At 40.5% G+C, this 14578-nt stretch overlaps 1 protein-coding gene across 3 annotated transcripts in view; it reads right to left on the bottom strand.

Annotated features, from left to right (window-relative positions):
- Positions 1–1509: 1509 nt before the first annotated feature.
- chd1 (chromodomain helicase DNA binding protein 1) overlaps positions 1510–14578 on the bottom strand; it is a 52235-nt gene continuing 39166 nt past the window's right edge. For 2 of the 3 annotated variants that reach the window (XM_067258122.1, XM_067258123.1), the window contains exons 33-37: positions 13512–13690; positions 13086–13185; positions 12927–12978; positions 12530–12770; positions 1510–3209 (exon numbers count right to left, since the gene is read on the bottom strand). In XM_067258122.1, coding sequence (XP_067114223.1) covers positions 2876–3209; positions 12530–12770; positions 12927–12978; positions 13086–13185; positions 13512–13690 — 906 coding nt within the window. In that variant the 3' untranslated portion in view covers positions 1510–2875. The remainder of the gene's footprint in view (positions 3210–12529; positions 12771–12926; positions 12979–13085; positions 13186–13511; positions 13691–14578) is intronic. The other variant, XR_010879052.1, reaches the window with a different exon arrangement.

Raw genomic sequence — 14578 nt, 5'->3', positions numbered from 1 at the left:
TCTGGCCCACCAGTAATTTGTAATGGCCCACATTACTACAAATTGCTGGAGCCTGGCCTGCCTCTAATGGCCCTATAGGCTAATATGTTGTTGTACAAAATATCTAAAACTATCTCCCCCAGTTTTTTGTTCTGCTCTCAAACCTGGCTCAAACTACTAGCTTTTCAATAAGAATTTGGTTGGTTTTTGCTGAGTTTGAAACTAATCCAAAATGGTTAAACTATCACCCCATTAGTGCTCAAATAAAATATCCAGACAATTTTTAGACACTGCAAGCTTATATTAATTTCACTTATCAACTGTTATATCCATTTCATCTCGCCTATCCAAAGAAAATGTAAATTAGGTTTTGTAGATTGAACATTAATATACAAGCCACATTTCTACACTTCCAACAGCGCCTACCAATGGGCATGTGAGCATCAGAACTGGACCATGGAGCAATGGAAGGTGGCCATGTCTGATGAATCACATTTTCTTTTACATCACATGGATAATTTGATGCGTGTCGCTTACTTGGGGAACACATTTAGATAGAAGTCCATCTAATGGCAATTCAGTATGCACAAGCCACTTTATCTCAGTATCCGACTGCACTGTGTTGACCATTCACGTTGCTCATTATTCTTATTTGTATATATATTTTATTTTATATTTAAATTGTTGTATTCTTAGATTGTTTAGTTCTTAGAAATAGTTAAACTTTTGTACTTTTACCTAATTTAAGATCTGTATATGTTTAGTGTTTTGCACCTCCCTGCCACAGTAAATTCCGTGTTTGTATAACATACATGGCGATTAAACCGAATTCTGATTCTGACATGGCAAGCAGGCAAGCTGGCGGAGGCAGTGATAGCAATGTTTTGCTGGGAAACTTTTGGCCCTGCCATTCATGTGGATGTTACTTTGACATGTACCACCTACTTAAGCTTTGTTGCAGACCATGTACACCCTTTTCATGCAAACCGTCATCCCTGATGGCATGGGCATCTTTCAGCAAGCTAATGTACCCTTCCACAAAGAAAAAATGGTTCAGGAATGGTATGAGGAACATGAGTTCAAGGTTTCCAAATTCCCCAATCCAATCGAGCTTCTGTGGGATGTGCTGGACAAACAAGTCCAATCCATGGAGTCTCCACCTCACAATTTACAGGACTTAAAGGATCTGCTGCTAACGTCTTGGTGCCAGATACCACAGCACACATTCAGAGGTCTAGTGGAGTCCATATCTCGACGGGTCAGGGATGTTTTGATGGTAAAAGGGGAACCTACACAATAGTCAGGTGGTCATAATGTTATGGCTGATCGGTGTATATATAAAGAAAGGTATGCAGCCATAATAAAAACTTGCAGATATAAGGACGTTGTGCATTCTGGGTCATCAGTTACTTCATTGTTAAAGCGTAAGGCCACATTTACAATTACCTTGGAAAGTTCTATTCAACATTTGAGCTTTTCCTTGAAAGCAAACCTACCTAAAAATGTAGACCAGTTACAAGTGAGTACAGTGATTGAGTTTAATGACTTTATAAACAACTATATAAAACAATTCTTAAAAATCCATGCATTTTCAGTGTAAATTCATTTTGAAATATAGAGGAAATCTATGTACAACAGTGTGAACTGTAACAGCATCATCACTCACTTGGGCTGTTTGCTAGACATACACTTGGCTGCATAGAAGATTTGACATTATTGCCTACATAGAAACAAGAATAATAATAAAAAAGATTTCTGTAAAAGACTTGTTTATTAGACATCTATCAGGCGGCTCTATTGTATAGACCTTTCTCATGTCTACTTCATGATGTAGTAATGTGAGTGTTTTGTGACATCCCCCACTCCGCCAAAATTAAGAAAGAGACAGAAATCAAAGTACTACAAGTCCTGCTAGAGGAATAGACAAATGGAATTATTTCCCCCCCAAGTATACCAAAAGTTACATTCTGAATAGCATTTGTTAAGATACTGTTGTATGAAAACAAATTCATTTATACCACTGACAAAAAAAAGCCTGAGTTGATGGGGAAAGGTAGATTCACAATATAGCAAACCCAACAAAGCCTGAGAAGAAAAAGCCCATTCATTTACTATTTTACAATAATTTACAGTAGTAATATGTGAAAACGATACATTTTCAGTTGCTCTCAAAAATGTCCAGGTTATTTTACAGCTGGGACAGAAATTAAATAATTCAAGCATGATGCAAAAAAAGAAAATCTGTAGAAGAAAAGAAACACTGTAAACGAGGTACTTTGGAAGGTGAGCCCAAGACCTTCAGACTGCTTTAGAAAAGACCCTTTTATAATGTCCACTCTTAATACATGATCACGAGACAAATACTAACATGTTACTTTTCTTCTTGATTTAACACTTAAATACGTTTGAGGACCTCAGTAAGCTTGTGAGAGCGATGGAGAGACAACAGTCAATAGCTGGATCCAGTGTCATGGGTCGGTTAGTGAAAATGCAGGGCAGCACTCAAGGTCATTCTGGGTCCAATTCAGTAAAAAAAAAAGAAAAAAGAAAAAAAGAAGATTTTTTATAAAAATAATCAAAACCTATGCTGCTCCACCTATGGTACAATGCAGCTTTTAACTCTTAAATACAAAAATATGTCATTTGTATGCACCCCCTCCTCACCAATAGTTCCTGGGATATGTGGTGCACCTTTGGGGAGTGGAGACCACAGTCGCACTGAGAAATCAGATGAACAGTGCGTAGTACAGCTTTTATAGTTTTATCCAGTCCCCCATAAGGCATTTCCTGTGTTCATTGTGAGTCTATGGCTGATACCCTTGCCTCAGGTCTAGGCTAGACTAGTCTTAACCAGGCCAGTCCATGTTAGGCCAGACTAGGGTAGCCCAGCCTCCCGTTATGTCTTGCGGCTGCTCCAGATCTGCTCCGGCGTGCTCTTGTGGTCGGACGAGTACTCGAAGGGTGACCGGTGGCCCATGGGTGACCGTGAGTCGTAAGGGGAGCGCTGGTCTCTGGGTGAACGGGGCCCACTGGCCGACGCCCGGTGTTCCGACTGCCAGTCTGAGTGGTAGCGGTAGGAGTCCCGTGACGACGACTTGTGGTAGTCTGAGCCCGAACGGTGGTCAGAATGGGAGCGGTGGTCCGAGTGAGAACGCTCTTTGCTGTCCATCCGGTGCTCTCTGCTGGAGCGGTGCTCGTCCATCTTCCTGTGCTTGCTGTCACTGTAGTATCTGTGGGGGATTGGGAGGAACACAGTCAGAACACTGGGGATAAGACTGTTCATAACACTGATCCATTAAGAGTTTTTGGATGTATAATCCAAAGAGTGAACTTGCATCTCTTGATGCTAGTTTGTAACCTTAGATGATATGTCATCATTCCGTACCGTCCAACAGTAATTAGGAACAATCTGGTTCACAGCTGAATTTGTATAAAAGATAGGGCTGTCAAGCGTTCAAAATATTTAATCGCGATTAATCACATTTTCATATAGTTAAACTCGATTAATCGCAAATTTATTCAATTTATTTAATATGTTCAAATTTTACACAAATAAAAGATTTCTTTGTTGAATAACATTAAAATGGTGTACTTAACTTCAAATAACTGGAGGATAACAACAGGAAATTGTGAGTTTTATTCATTCACACATAGGCTGCACAATATTGAACATACACATTGTTATATATTTAGGAAATGTAGGAAATGTAATCTCAAATTTAACATTGTCAAGTGTTGTCTGCCGTATATTACCGGAGCTACCGCTGTTGCTGCCGCCGCTAACGCCGCCGCCGCTAACGCCGCCGCCGCTAGCTGTGTGCTTTTTTGCATGTGATATTTTACGCTGGAAGTAGGCCTACTCCGGTGATAACTAAAGCCTGACAATCAGTACACACAGCCTTTGACGGCAACTTTTTTAAATGGAACTTGCTATCTAAAAGCCCTCTCTCCATCATTCAGCTACCGTCGGCAGTCAAAGTCATGTGACGACAGGTGATTCCCAGGGTCAAAAAGAAACCTGTGTTAAGGGCCCAATTTTTTTTTTTATCGCGTTAAAATGAGATTGCGTTAACACGTTATTATTGCGCTAACTTCGACAGCCCTAAAAGAACATTAAAATGCTATGCGTTAGTAGTTTCAGCTTGAAAGAGGCAGCTGACGATCCAGCACCAGGTATCTTATGATGAGGATGGGTCACAGACTAGGTAGTACCTGACAACTTTATTGTATATTTAAGGAGTGTGCATATTATGTTGGATTTGGTTCAAATATGCAAATGTTACAAAAAAAACGAATTGACCCCAGTGTTTCCCATACATTGATTTATGTGTGGCAGCCGACCACAATAAAAAAAATTGACCGCCACAAATTAATGTAAAAAAATAATATATATAATTGTAGATTTGCACGAAGCCCATTGATTTTAAGCCCCTTCTTGCCCTGCTCGTATTCTCTCTCACTACAATGGACCTGTCTGTAAATATGCCCGTCTCCGTGCACGCTCTGAATCTACCGTATGTTTTGGAAAATAAGCCGCATTTTCTATAAACCACACCAGAATGGGAGCTTTGGGTTGGTAAATCGGACTATAAACCGCACTGGAATATACAGTTAGGTCCATAAGTATTTGGACATTGACACAATTTTCATCATTTTGGCTCTGTATACCACCACAATGGATTTGAAATGAAACAATCAAGATGTGCTTTAAGTGCAGACTTTCAGCTTTAATTTCAGGGTATTTACATCCAAATCAGGTGAACGGTGTAGGAATTACAACACATTTTATATGTGGCCCCCCCCTTTTTAAGGGACCAAAAATAATTGGACAAACTAACATAATCATAAATCTAATTGTCACTTTTAATACTTGGTTGCAAATCCTTTGCAGTCAATGACAGCCTGAAGTCTGGAACCCATAGACATCACCAGACGCTGGGTTTCGTCCCTGGTGATGCTCTGCCAGGCCTCTACTGCAACTGTCTTCAGTTCCTGCTTGTTCTTGGGGCATTTTCCCTTCAGTTTTGTCTTTAGCAAGTGAAATGCATGCTCAATTGGATTTAGGTCAGGTGATTTACTTGGCCATTGCAGAACATTCCACTTCTTTGCCTTAAAAAACTCTTTGGTTGCTTTCGCAGTATGCTTCGGGTCATTGTCCATCTGCACTGTGAAGCGCCGTCCTATGAGTTCTGAAGCATTTGGCTGAATCTGAGCAGATAATATTGCCCGAAACACTTCAGAATTCATCCTACTGCTTTTGTCAGCAGTCACATCATCGATAAATACAAGGGAACCAGTTCCATTGGCAGCCATACATGCCCACGCCATAACACTACCTCCACCATGCTTCACTGATGAGGTGGTATGCTTTGGATCATGAGCAGTTCCTTCCCTTCTCCAGACTCTTCTCTTCACATCATTCTGGTACAAGTTGATCTTGGTCTCATCTGTCCATAGGATGTTGTTCCAGAACTGTACAGGCTCTTTTAGATGTTTTTTTGGCAAACTCTAATCTGGTCTTCCTGTTTTTGAGACTCACCAATGGTTTACATCTTGTGGTGAACCCTCTGTATTTACTCTGGTGAAGTCTTCTCTTAATTGTTGACTTTGACACAGATACGCCTACCTCCTGGAGAGTGTTCTTGATCTGGCCAACTGTTGTGAAGGGGTTTTTCTTCACCAGGGAAAGAATTCTTCTGTTATCCACCACAGTTGTTTTCCGTGGTCTTCCGGGTCTTTTGGTGTTGCTGAGCTCACCAGTGCGTTCTTTCTTTTTAAGAATATAGCAAACAGTTGATTTGGCCACACCTAATGTTTTTGCTATCTCTCTGATAGGTTTGTTTTGATTTTTCAGCCTAACGATGGCTTGCTTCACTGATGGTGACAGCTCTTTGGACTTCATATTGAGAGTTGACAGCAACAGATTCCAAACACAAATACCATACTTGAAATGAACTCTAGACCTTTTATCTGCTCCTTGTCAATGAAATAACGAACTCCCTTTATGAGGGAATAACATACACCTGGCCATGGAACAGCTGAGCAGCCAATTGTCCAATTAGTTTTGGTCCCTTAAAAAGGGGGGGGGGGCACATATAAAATGTATTGTAATTCCTACACCGTTCACCTGATTTGGATGTAAATACCCTGAAATTAAAGCTGAAAGTCTGCACTTAAAGCACATCTTGATTGTTTCATTTCAAATCCATTGTGGTGGTATACAGAGCCAAAATGATGAAAATTGTGTCAATGTCCAAATACTTATGGACCTAACTGCATGCCGCACTTGAGATGGGAACAATGATACCAAGCAATGCACGAGTATAGGCAGTACAGCATGCCGTTGTGCAACACACTTCGAAAACGAAAGTGCGTAATGTATGTTTTCTATTGCCCGGGAATTAACTAATATTTACCTATAGACGTGTGAGTTGTAAATATTTCCCACGGTCCCCAAAGCATAAGTTATTTTTCCGAAACGGTAGTTAGCTAGCTTTAGTTAGCTTCCGGGCTAAGTTAGCTGGCATAATACTCTTAGCAATGCTACTACCATGCTGCGCGAGGGCTCTTTAACAGACATTTTGAGCCCTTTATGCACCCTTTTCATTTAGGTGGTGGGCCGAGCCCACGTATCTGCTTTAGTTTTTTAAATGATCCGTCGATGGAGGAGCTGGATTTTTGATATTATCGTAGTCGTTTTTTTTCTTAAAACATATCCAATTCTTGCACATTGAACTAAGCTACAGAAACAAAGTAATCTTCTCAACTACCTAAACTCTCCAACAACCCAGAACTCGTGTATCATCTTGTTAGCTAACGTCACTGTGTCCAATCCCGACCGCCGTAAACTCCTATTGTCCGAATGGGATTTGGACACTCAGTTTCCGGTCTTTTTGCCAGCATTTTCTTTTGCGATCACCAGCAAAGTGTAAGTAGTATTATTTTAGGCATACCAAACAATCTATGTGTCAAATTTCATGAACATATATGGACGTTTACATGTCTAAATAATATAGGAAAGTTACTTTGGCCGAAAGACCACTCGGCGACACTCGGGCGACGCTTGGGTGACGATCTTTACTCTGACAAGTGTGTCTGTGTTGTCATTGTACTGCTACTATGTGGGTTAGCATATGAGTGTATTTCAACGCTATCTTAACACTACTTTGTCTAGCCAATGAAAATACACGATCATGTGTGACGTGATCTGTAGTCGAGGGGAGGAAGGGATGGGGGCTAGCAAACTTTGAGAAGAGTTCAACAAAACATCCAGCAGGTGGAGGTATACAGTCAAATTGAGATTTTGAAGCGTGATATCTTATTGTGGAGGACATAACTTCGTCCCCGGATATGTTGACAGCATTGATGGTCAGTTTGGTGACCCTGGATCAAGTTAACCTTTTAAGGAGTGAGTTCTAAATATTACCGATGCTTCCACCAGAGTGAGTTATTTTTCCAAAACGGAAGCTAGCTAGTTTTAGTTAGCTTCCGTTACCTAGCAACCTAGCATAATACTCGTATCAATGCTACTACTTGCTAGTGTTACTTGTTTGCCTCCTAATTGTAAATTTTGAAGCCATACTATAGCGTTTGTCATATAGTTTTTGTGTATCGGAAAATAGTCGTTTGGAATGTTCATAATCACACGTGTGACGGTACTCTGTGGGGCCAGCTTTCGAACGATCACATATGTGTGACGCTACTCCTTAACGGGTTAATATCCCCGTAAAAACAGCAGCGGTGAGTGTTTACTACGAGGATAGAAGTGCGGTCGGGTTTGGACAAGGGTAGCGCACGGCTAATTTACCGGCGCCAGCGTCTTTATACCGGCTCTAGTAAAGGCTAAGCTAACTATTTTTTTTTTTACAATATTTAGCTCGAAAGGTAAGAAGGTAAAAAGCTTAACGTGAAATCAGTACATCAGCTGAAAACGTGAGACGATTATTTTTATCAATATTTGAAGTGGCATTTTATCAGAATGTTAGCTAAAAACCGGTTGGGATTGGACACAGTGACGTAAATCGAATGGTTTGTGACAGGATCAGTTGAGGTTGAAAAACAACTTAAGTGACCATGCGTCAAGTAGCTAGCCTAGTAAGTCTCGGCACCACAATGGTAGATCGGTTGAGCTTTAATTAAATACTTGCATTCCGTGTCACTGTCTGTCTTCAATTTACCTTATTTTCTTCATTTTTTAAAATCAGAGGCGGTGATTAAAACTGTTGGGCACTCACTGACACTGGAGATTTAGCTGGCTGTGCTCAGGATAGCCAAAAAACACAAATAAATATGAGAACATTATTGAGACGTTTTTATACAACGAATAATACATACATAATATGTAGTAGGCTATGTTGAAAGTGTTTATGTAGTCTTGGCTCTTCCTCTTGTTGTGTTTAGTGGAGACTTAAAATCAACTCTGGCTGACCCTGAATGGGGTAAGCCCTTGCAAGTGATCCCCCAAAACCCTGTAAAACGTAATACAAAACATCTGAGTTGGACTGTGTTTTTAAACATCTGATGCTATAATGTGTTCCAGGTAAGCTGTCTTGTGTCTACCTCGTTGAGTGTACTGTAGACCGGTCTGCTCTAAAAGTTATTTCCCGACCTTAACCTTCGTCATTGTCTTTCTTGCTCTGTCCTTAAACATCTACAGATTATGTTTTTTAATCTCTTCACTATAGCCTTTATTGTACAAACTCTACAAAGGCATTGTCTCTCTCTTCAGCCTCAAAAAGGTCACAGACAACAGCGTCTGAAGCTAGTTTTCATGATGTTATGTGACTGTCTCCCTCCAATGTCTGGTCAAATGGGTTGATCATACATTTGATTGTTGACATGATGATGCGGTGCATCTATGCACTGGATCTTTGTTTAGGGAGAATCCAGTCAGTCCAACTTTACTTTTGGAGTCACTTTTGGCTGTTTGCGCTATGACTTGATCACAGGCAGTGTTTGCAAAACCATACTCCTGTTGTCTCAGAGAAACAAAATGTGTGTCCTCTAGACTGTTCATCTACAGCCAGTAAGAAGGCAGCTTCATAGTTTACCTTATCGTATGAAAAAAAAAAAACACGACTAGAGGGGCATGGTATTCCACATCAGATTATAGGTCTTCTTTGTCCTGCCCGTCCTGCCTGTGCTTTTAATAAGCATGCAATGTATGTCAACTCGTTTTTAAATAAAATGTGGTGCACAGATGGTAACAGCAACATTTATTTTGCAGTAGGTTATAACACTGACCCCACTGTACATCTTGCCATACAGAATTTCATACACACCCTTCTGTTTGGAAAACCTTCTCCAGAGCTGCATTTTTACTCCTCTTACGTGCTTTAGCTATATTTGTTGTGTTGGTTAAGTTATTGTAGAACCCTTGTGAAATCCAACATTACCTAACATATGGTTTTGAGGTGCTGAATTTAAATTGAATCTTTCCACTGCTTTTTCTGCAAAAATGCTTTCCTTGCTGTCAAAATGTTGCAATTGCAATGGACTTTGAACAAACTCGGACCAACTAGCTTCAGTAAATGGGTAGATTAAATCTTTTGGTTTGCTACCTACATGCATACAGCTGATTGCAACTACTTGTGGCCTTGAATACACTGCTAGCCATATAATTAATTGTGCACATGCGTGTATTATGCTAATGAGGTTAGTTTTCCAACTTGCCAAGTGTGCAGAGATGTCACTATGTATTGATAAGTGTTACTGATGTGTAGGGTTGCAAAGGGGCGGAATGTGTCCGGTAAATTTCCGGAAAGTTTCCACAGGAATTTTGGCACGGGAATTAAAAAAAAAACAAAAGAAAAAAGGGGCCATAGTTTTTTTTTGCAAAAGCATATAACAGGGAACTTCAATGTAGTTTAGAACAAGACAATGCATGCCTAGCTCAGCTGGACCCTGAATGCAGTTGGTTGGGAACATTGTCTGCCAGAAACAAACCTAAACGTAAACCGTTCTGTTGTTTTTGAACGTCTGTCATCAGTGTTGCGTCTGAACGTTTCAGCCCTATGCCTGGCAAGTGTGAGAGCGCCGAATTGCGTAGAGGCCAAGAGCGGTATTGCAGACTAGTTCAGTTCATTGCAAACTATGAACTGAATTAGTTCATGTAGAAAGTTAACTTTCCCAACACTGTTTGTCATTACCTAGCATATTGATTACTTGGTAAACTGAAGTTCATGTAGAAAGTTAACTTTCCCAACACTGTTTGTCATTACCTAGCATATTGATTACTTGGTAAACTGAAGCCATGTTCATTTTAATACCACGTTTATTTGTATACAGTAGACTAACTTTTTACAGCAGTGAGAGTAGGATGTATGTATGTCCACACAAAAGTTGTATTATAAATGTTTGCATGCATTTCTGCTTATGACAAGCTAAATACAGTTAAATTACCCCAAAATTTACAGTTTATTCCTGTTAATTCCTGTGGAAAGTTTCCAACTTTGAATATTCCCGTAATTTTGCAACCGTACTGATGTGTAGGGGTGGAACGGTACACTGAAGTCATGGTTCGGTTCATACCGCGCGGTTCAGACATCACGGTTAGGTACAAGTTCGGTACAACGGAGGGAAAAGGAAAACATACCAGGTTCCTCTACGAGTGAATACAGCGCATTGAAGATGACATGTAAATTCCGAATGCGTCAGTAATTTTTTGGGCCCTATTTGTAGCCAATGGCTGGTTAAGCACTGTAGGGAGGAGAAGTTGAACAGTTTTTTTTTGTGTTTTTTTTTTGGTGATGGCGTCGGACATTTGTAGTCATTTAGCACACCCCAGATGCGCTATATGCGTTAGCATGTTAGATGTATTTCCACTCACATACCCCACAACCAGTGACATGCGGTGATGTCAGTAAGAGGCTAAGCACTTGAATGGGAATAAAAATGTTTACGCTTGAATTTTGGCAGGGTAGGCAGTGCCTACCTTGCTGAACAACGATGACACACAGTGCTTTTCTTATCCATCACTCTCTCACCTGTACTACTGTAACTGAATGGGAAACCGAAGTTTTCCCAAACTTGCAATCTTAAAAAGGCCGGCGGGGCCTCTATCTCGCCATACTCATCCTTAGTGCTGCTAGCTCTGACTCATGGCGGCGCCAATCAGAGCTTCAGAGCTACAGATTAGATGTCCCTAAAGAACACGAGTATCTAACAGTAGTTCCGCATTACATGAATTAATTTGCACGTAAGTTTTATTAATTTTTATACCGTGTATTCTCCGTGTAATTTCACGCACCGAACCGCGACGCCCGTACCGTACGGTTCGGTACGAATACATGTACCGTTCCACCCCTACTGATGTGGTATACCTACTCTTTTAATAATTATAATTACATATGTCATTGATTCATTTCATTATTATATGTTTAGGCGACACACACTTAAAACAATACTGTACATTTCATTATCACTTAACTGATAACTTGCTCTGATGACTAATAGCAGTGCAATAATATAACAAATATGCTTGTTTAAGTGGAATGTTGCAATGTTTCTTTAGAGAATACCTGAATTACCCATTTGTTTGACTTTTTTCCATACATTTGAAGCCCAGTCAACCACTGACAATATACCGGCTCACCGAAATGCACATGTGATTGTACTCCTACTTTACTCGCCTTAAATATCGGGGTTTACGATTGGTGGATTTTATGAAGGTGTCATGTACAGTGTTTCCCCATGGTGTACGATTTTGAGCTTCGGCCCACCGCCTAATTAGTCAGCATTTTTGCAGACTTTAGCTAAGGGAAATGCCCACAATTCACAGCGTTGTGATGTGAAACACAAGGGTTACCAGGGGATGCCCAGAAGCGAGAAAAAAATCCCAGCAAACCCGCTTCATAAGACAAGAACCAACAACCCTGACGTAAACATAGTTAGAAATAAAAGTTAACATTAAAGTTCATTAATGGTTAATATAACTAGGACTGTGTGTAGTTTGTATTTTGAAGATAAATTCCAAATATACTTTCATCAGATTTGATCCAACAACATTACCATTTTGCAGATAATGCAGCAAAGTGCAGTACCATTCCAATTTATAGCATTTTGAGCCCTTGCAGCCTCTGCACTCAGTCACTTACTAGGCGACGTCAAGAAAATCTGTGAGGGTTTAGTGGGACATAGGGAATGGGGCCCTACATGGAGAAACGTTTGTGCTTTAACCATGGGGGAAGTGCAAATTTAATTAAAACTGGTTCCGGTGTCAATTCTGCAAGAACATTTTAAAACTCTGAACGACAGGGATCAAAGTTTTCAGTGCAGTCACTGCCTAATGTTTAGACAGTTGCTCAAAGACTTATGTTGCAATTTATTTTTGTATATATCAATAAACACTTCATACGGATGGTAATTGGTGGTATTGTGTGCTCGTTACAAACATTTTACAACTAAACTGGTCTTAAATGTCATTCTGCGTAGTATTAAAAAGGTTTTAAAGTCTTAAAGGTCTTAAAACCAACTGTCCTAAACCTAACGATACCATAATGCATACAGTATTCACATAAAATGTGTTTTTATTACTAGTCTTCTCTCTCACCTGCTATCCTGTCGGTCGCTCCTGTAGTGGTCTCTGTCTCGGTGGTCTTTACCGTTGCTGAAGGAGGAGTAGGGCCTCTTCCTGGACTCTGACTTCCTGTAGGGGTCAGACGGTGTGTGTCGGTCCTTGCTGCTGCTGTGTTCACGCTCATGGTAGCGTGATGGGGGGTGGTGCCTCTCTGAGCTGTAGCTGTCTCTGCTGCTGTCGTCATGGTGAGAGTTGTCCTTAAGCCTCTCAATGTCTTGAGGCGACGAAGAGGAAGGACAAGAGTAGGTGATATGTACATGAAGACTTGGGGGTTTAGAATTATTATCTTTAACACTCATAGCCATACATACAAAAAAAGGAGTGAGCTGGCAAACATAAACTAGTTGTACACAAAGTGATGCAAACGTACCTGAATGTTTAAAGCCGTGGGTATTTACAGTGCTAGTGTTCTGGTCAGCTGCCTACAAAATAGTATCTTGTCAGAAACCACACCAACCATAACCTCTTAGAGATATTAAGAACTTTATTGTTTATAACTTAATTATTAAAAAAAGGGAGTTTCCCATACCTGCGCATTTTCTTGCCTCTTCTTGATAGCGTGTTTATACAATTTATGCAATTTCCTCGCATCGAATTCCGTGAATTTTGAAACAAATATCCAAAGGTTTCTGTATAGAAGTTTAACATTTAGTGACACAATTTCAGCTAAACATGTCCAACACACTTTGAAAACATACTTTCACTTCTCTACTTTCACTTCTCTACATGACAAATTAAACGTGCAAGAATTTGTGTAGGAGTGTAAAAACCCAAGTTACTCAAATCAAGTAATCTTAATTTTTACATTTACATTTAGTCTTTTTTTTTTGACACATTCTGGTGACCCCCACACAGGACTCATAATTTCCCCTTAGTGATGTGACCCTAATCTAGTTGAATCAAAGAGGAGAATATATGCCTTGTAATAAAAAGTCAAGTGGGGACAGATACTTACTTCCTCCACTGTTTGATCTGCTCTGGGTTGGAGTACTCCTTGAGACACTCAGTGATGTGGTCGCCTATCTTGATGAGGCACTGGCGTGTGTGCTCCAGCTGCTCACGTTCCGACAGGCCCTTCTCTGGCCTGTCCAGCTGTTTCAGCGCTGCCTTCACTGGCCTCATCCTTTCCTTGCACTAGGAGAAAGACCACTGTCAGAAATGGGTCTGAATCTGAGATATACAGTCCTTTCCGGGATTAAGGGTGTGACATTGTACTGTGCGCCTTGAACCCGTAATCGCATCACAACTACAAAGGTTTTGAATATGGAGAGTCGGGTAGGGTTAAGAAAGCCTAATTACCAGGTTGAATACTACCACAACACTGGGATTTGAACACTGACAGACTTAAGATAGACTGAATGCCTTTTCAAGACATATTATAACAGTTTTAATTGTACTAGTGCACAATGCCCGTGATTCAGTTGGTGATTAAGATGTCGATGAGAGACACCAACAGATTCCTGGAAACATACAGTGCACGGTGCCTGTGATGATGTAGGTGACACACGTAATTATGTGTGTGTGACGTAACACAGTGCCCATGATGCAGTCGGTAAGCAAGATGACAGTGACACACACAGATTTCCAAAATTATAGATGTTGCAGTGCCCCTGATAACTGCTGATGCCAGTTCTTCTCTGTGGCTTTGGTACCTACATTTCTCTGATCACAAGTGAAATTCTCAACAGTACTTGTTAAACCTCCACATCATCTAGTTACTTATGCACATCATACAAGCAATTTCTCATTTAAAAGAAACTGCCAGTAAGTGACCCCCGTTGGATGAATCTGCCATTTCTAAACATTTATTATGTACTTTTTGAATCCAACACTAGCCTGGGTACCAGACCAATCGGCAAGCTCATGATTGGTTTGCTCTGGCAGATGGGTCTGGCCACCCTCCCATTCAAACAGATTATACTCCGGCATGAAAAGTGTTGGGCCAATCACAAAAAGAAATCGGATATAGGGCGAGTTTTTTTTTAACATCTACATCAAGATCTACATCAAGGACACGGCACG

The sequence above is a fragment of the Osmerus mordax genome, chromosome 20, assembly GCF_038355195.1.
Source record: "Osmerus mordax isolate fOsmMor3 chromosome 20, fOsmMor3.pri, whole genome shotgun sequence".
Classification (NCBI taxonomy): domain Eukaryota; kingdom Metazoa; phylum Chordata; class Actinopteri; order Osmeriformes; family Osmeridae; genus Osmerus; species Osmerus mordax.
This window is presented reverse-complemented; position numbering and strand designations above follow the sequence as displayed.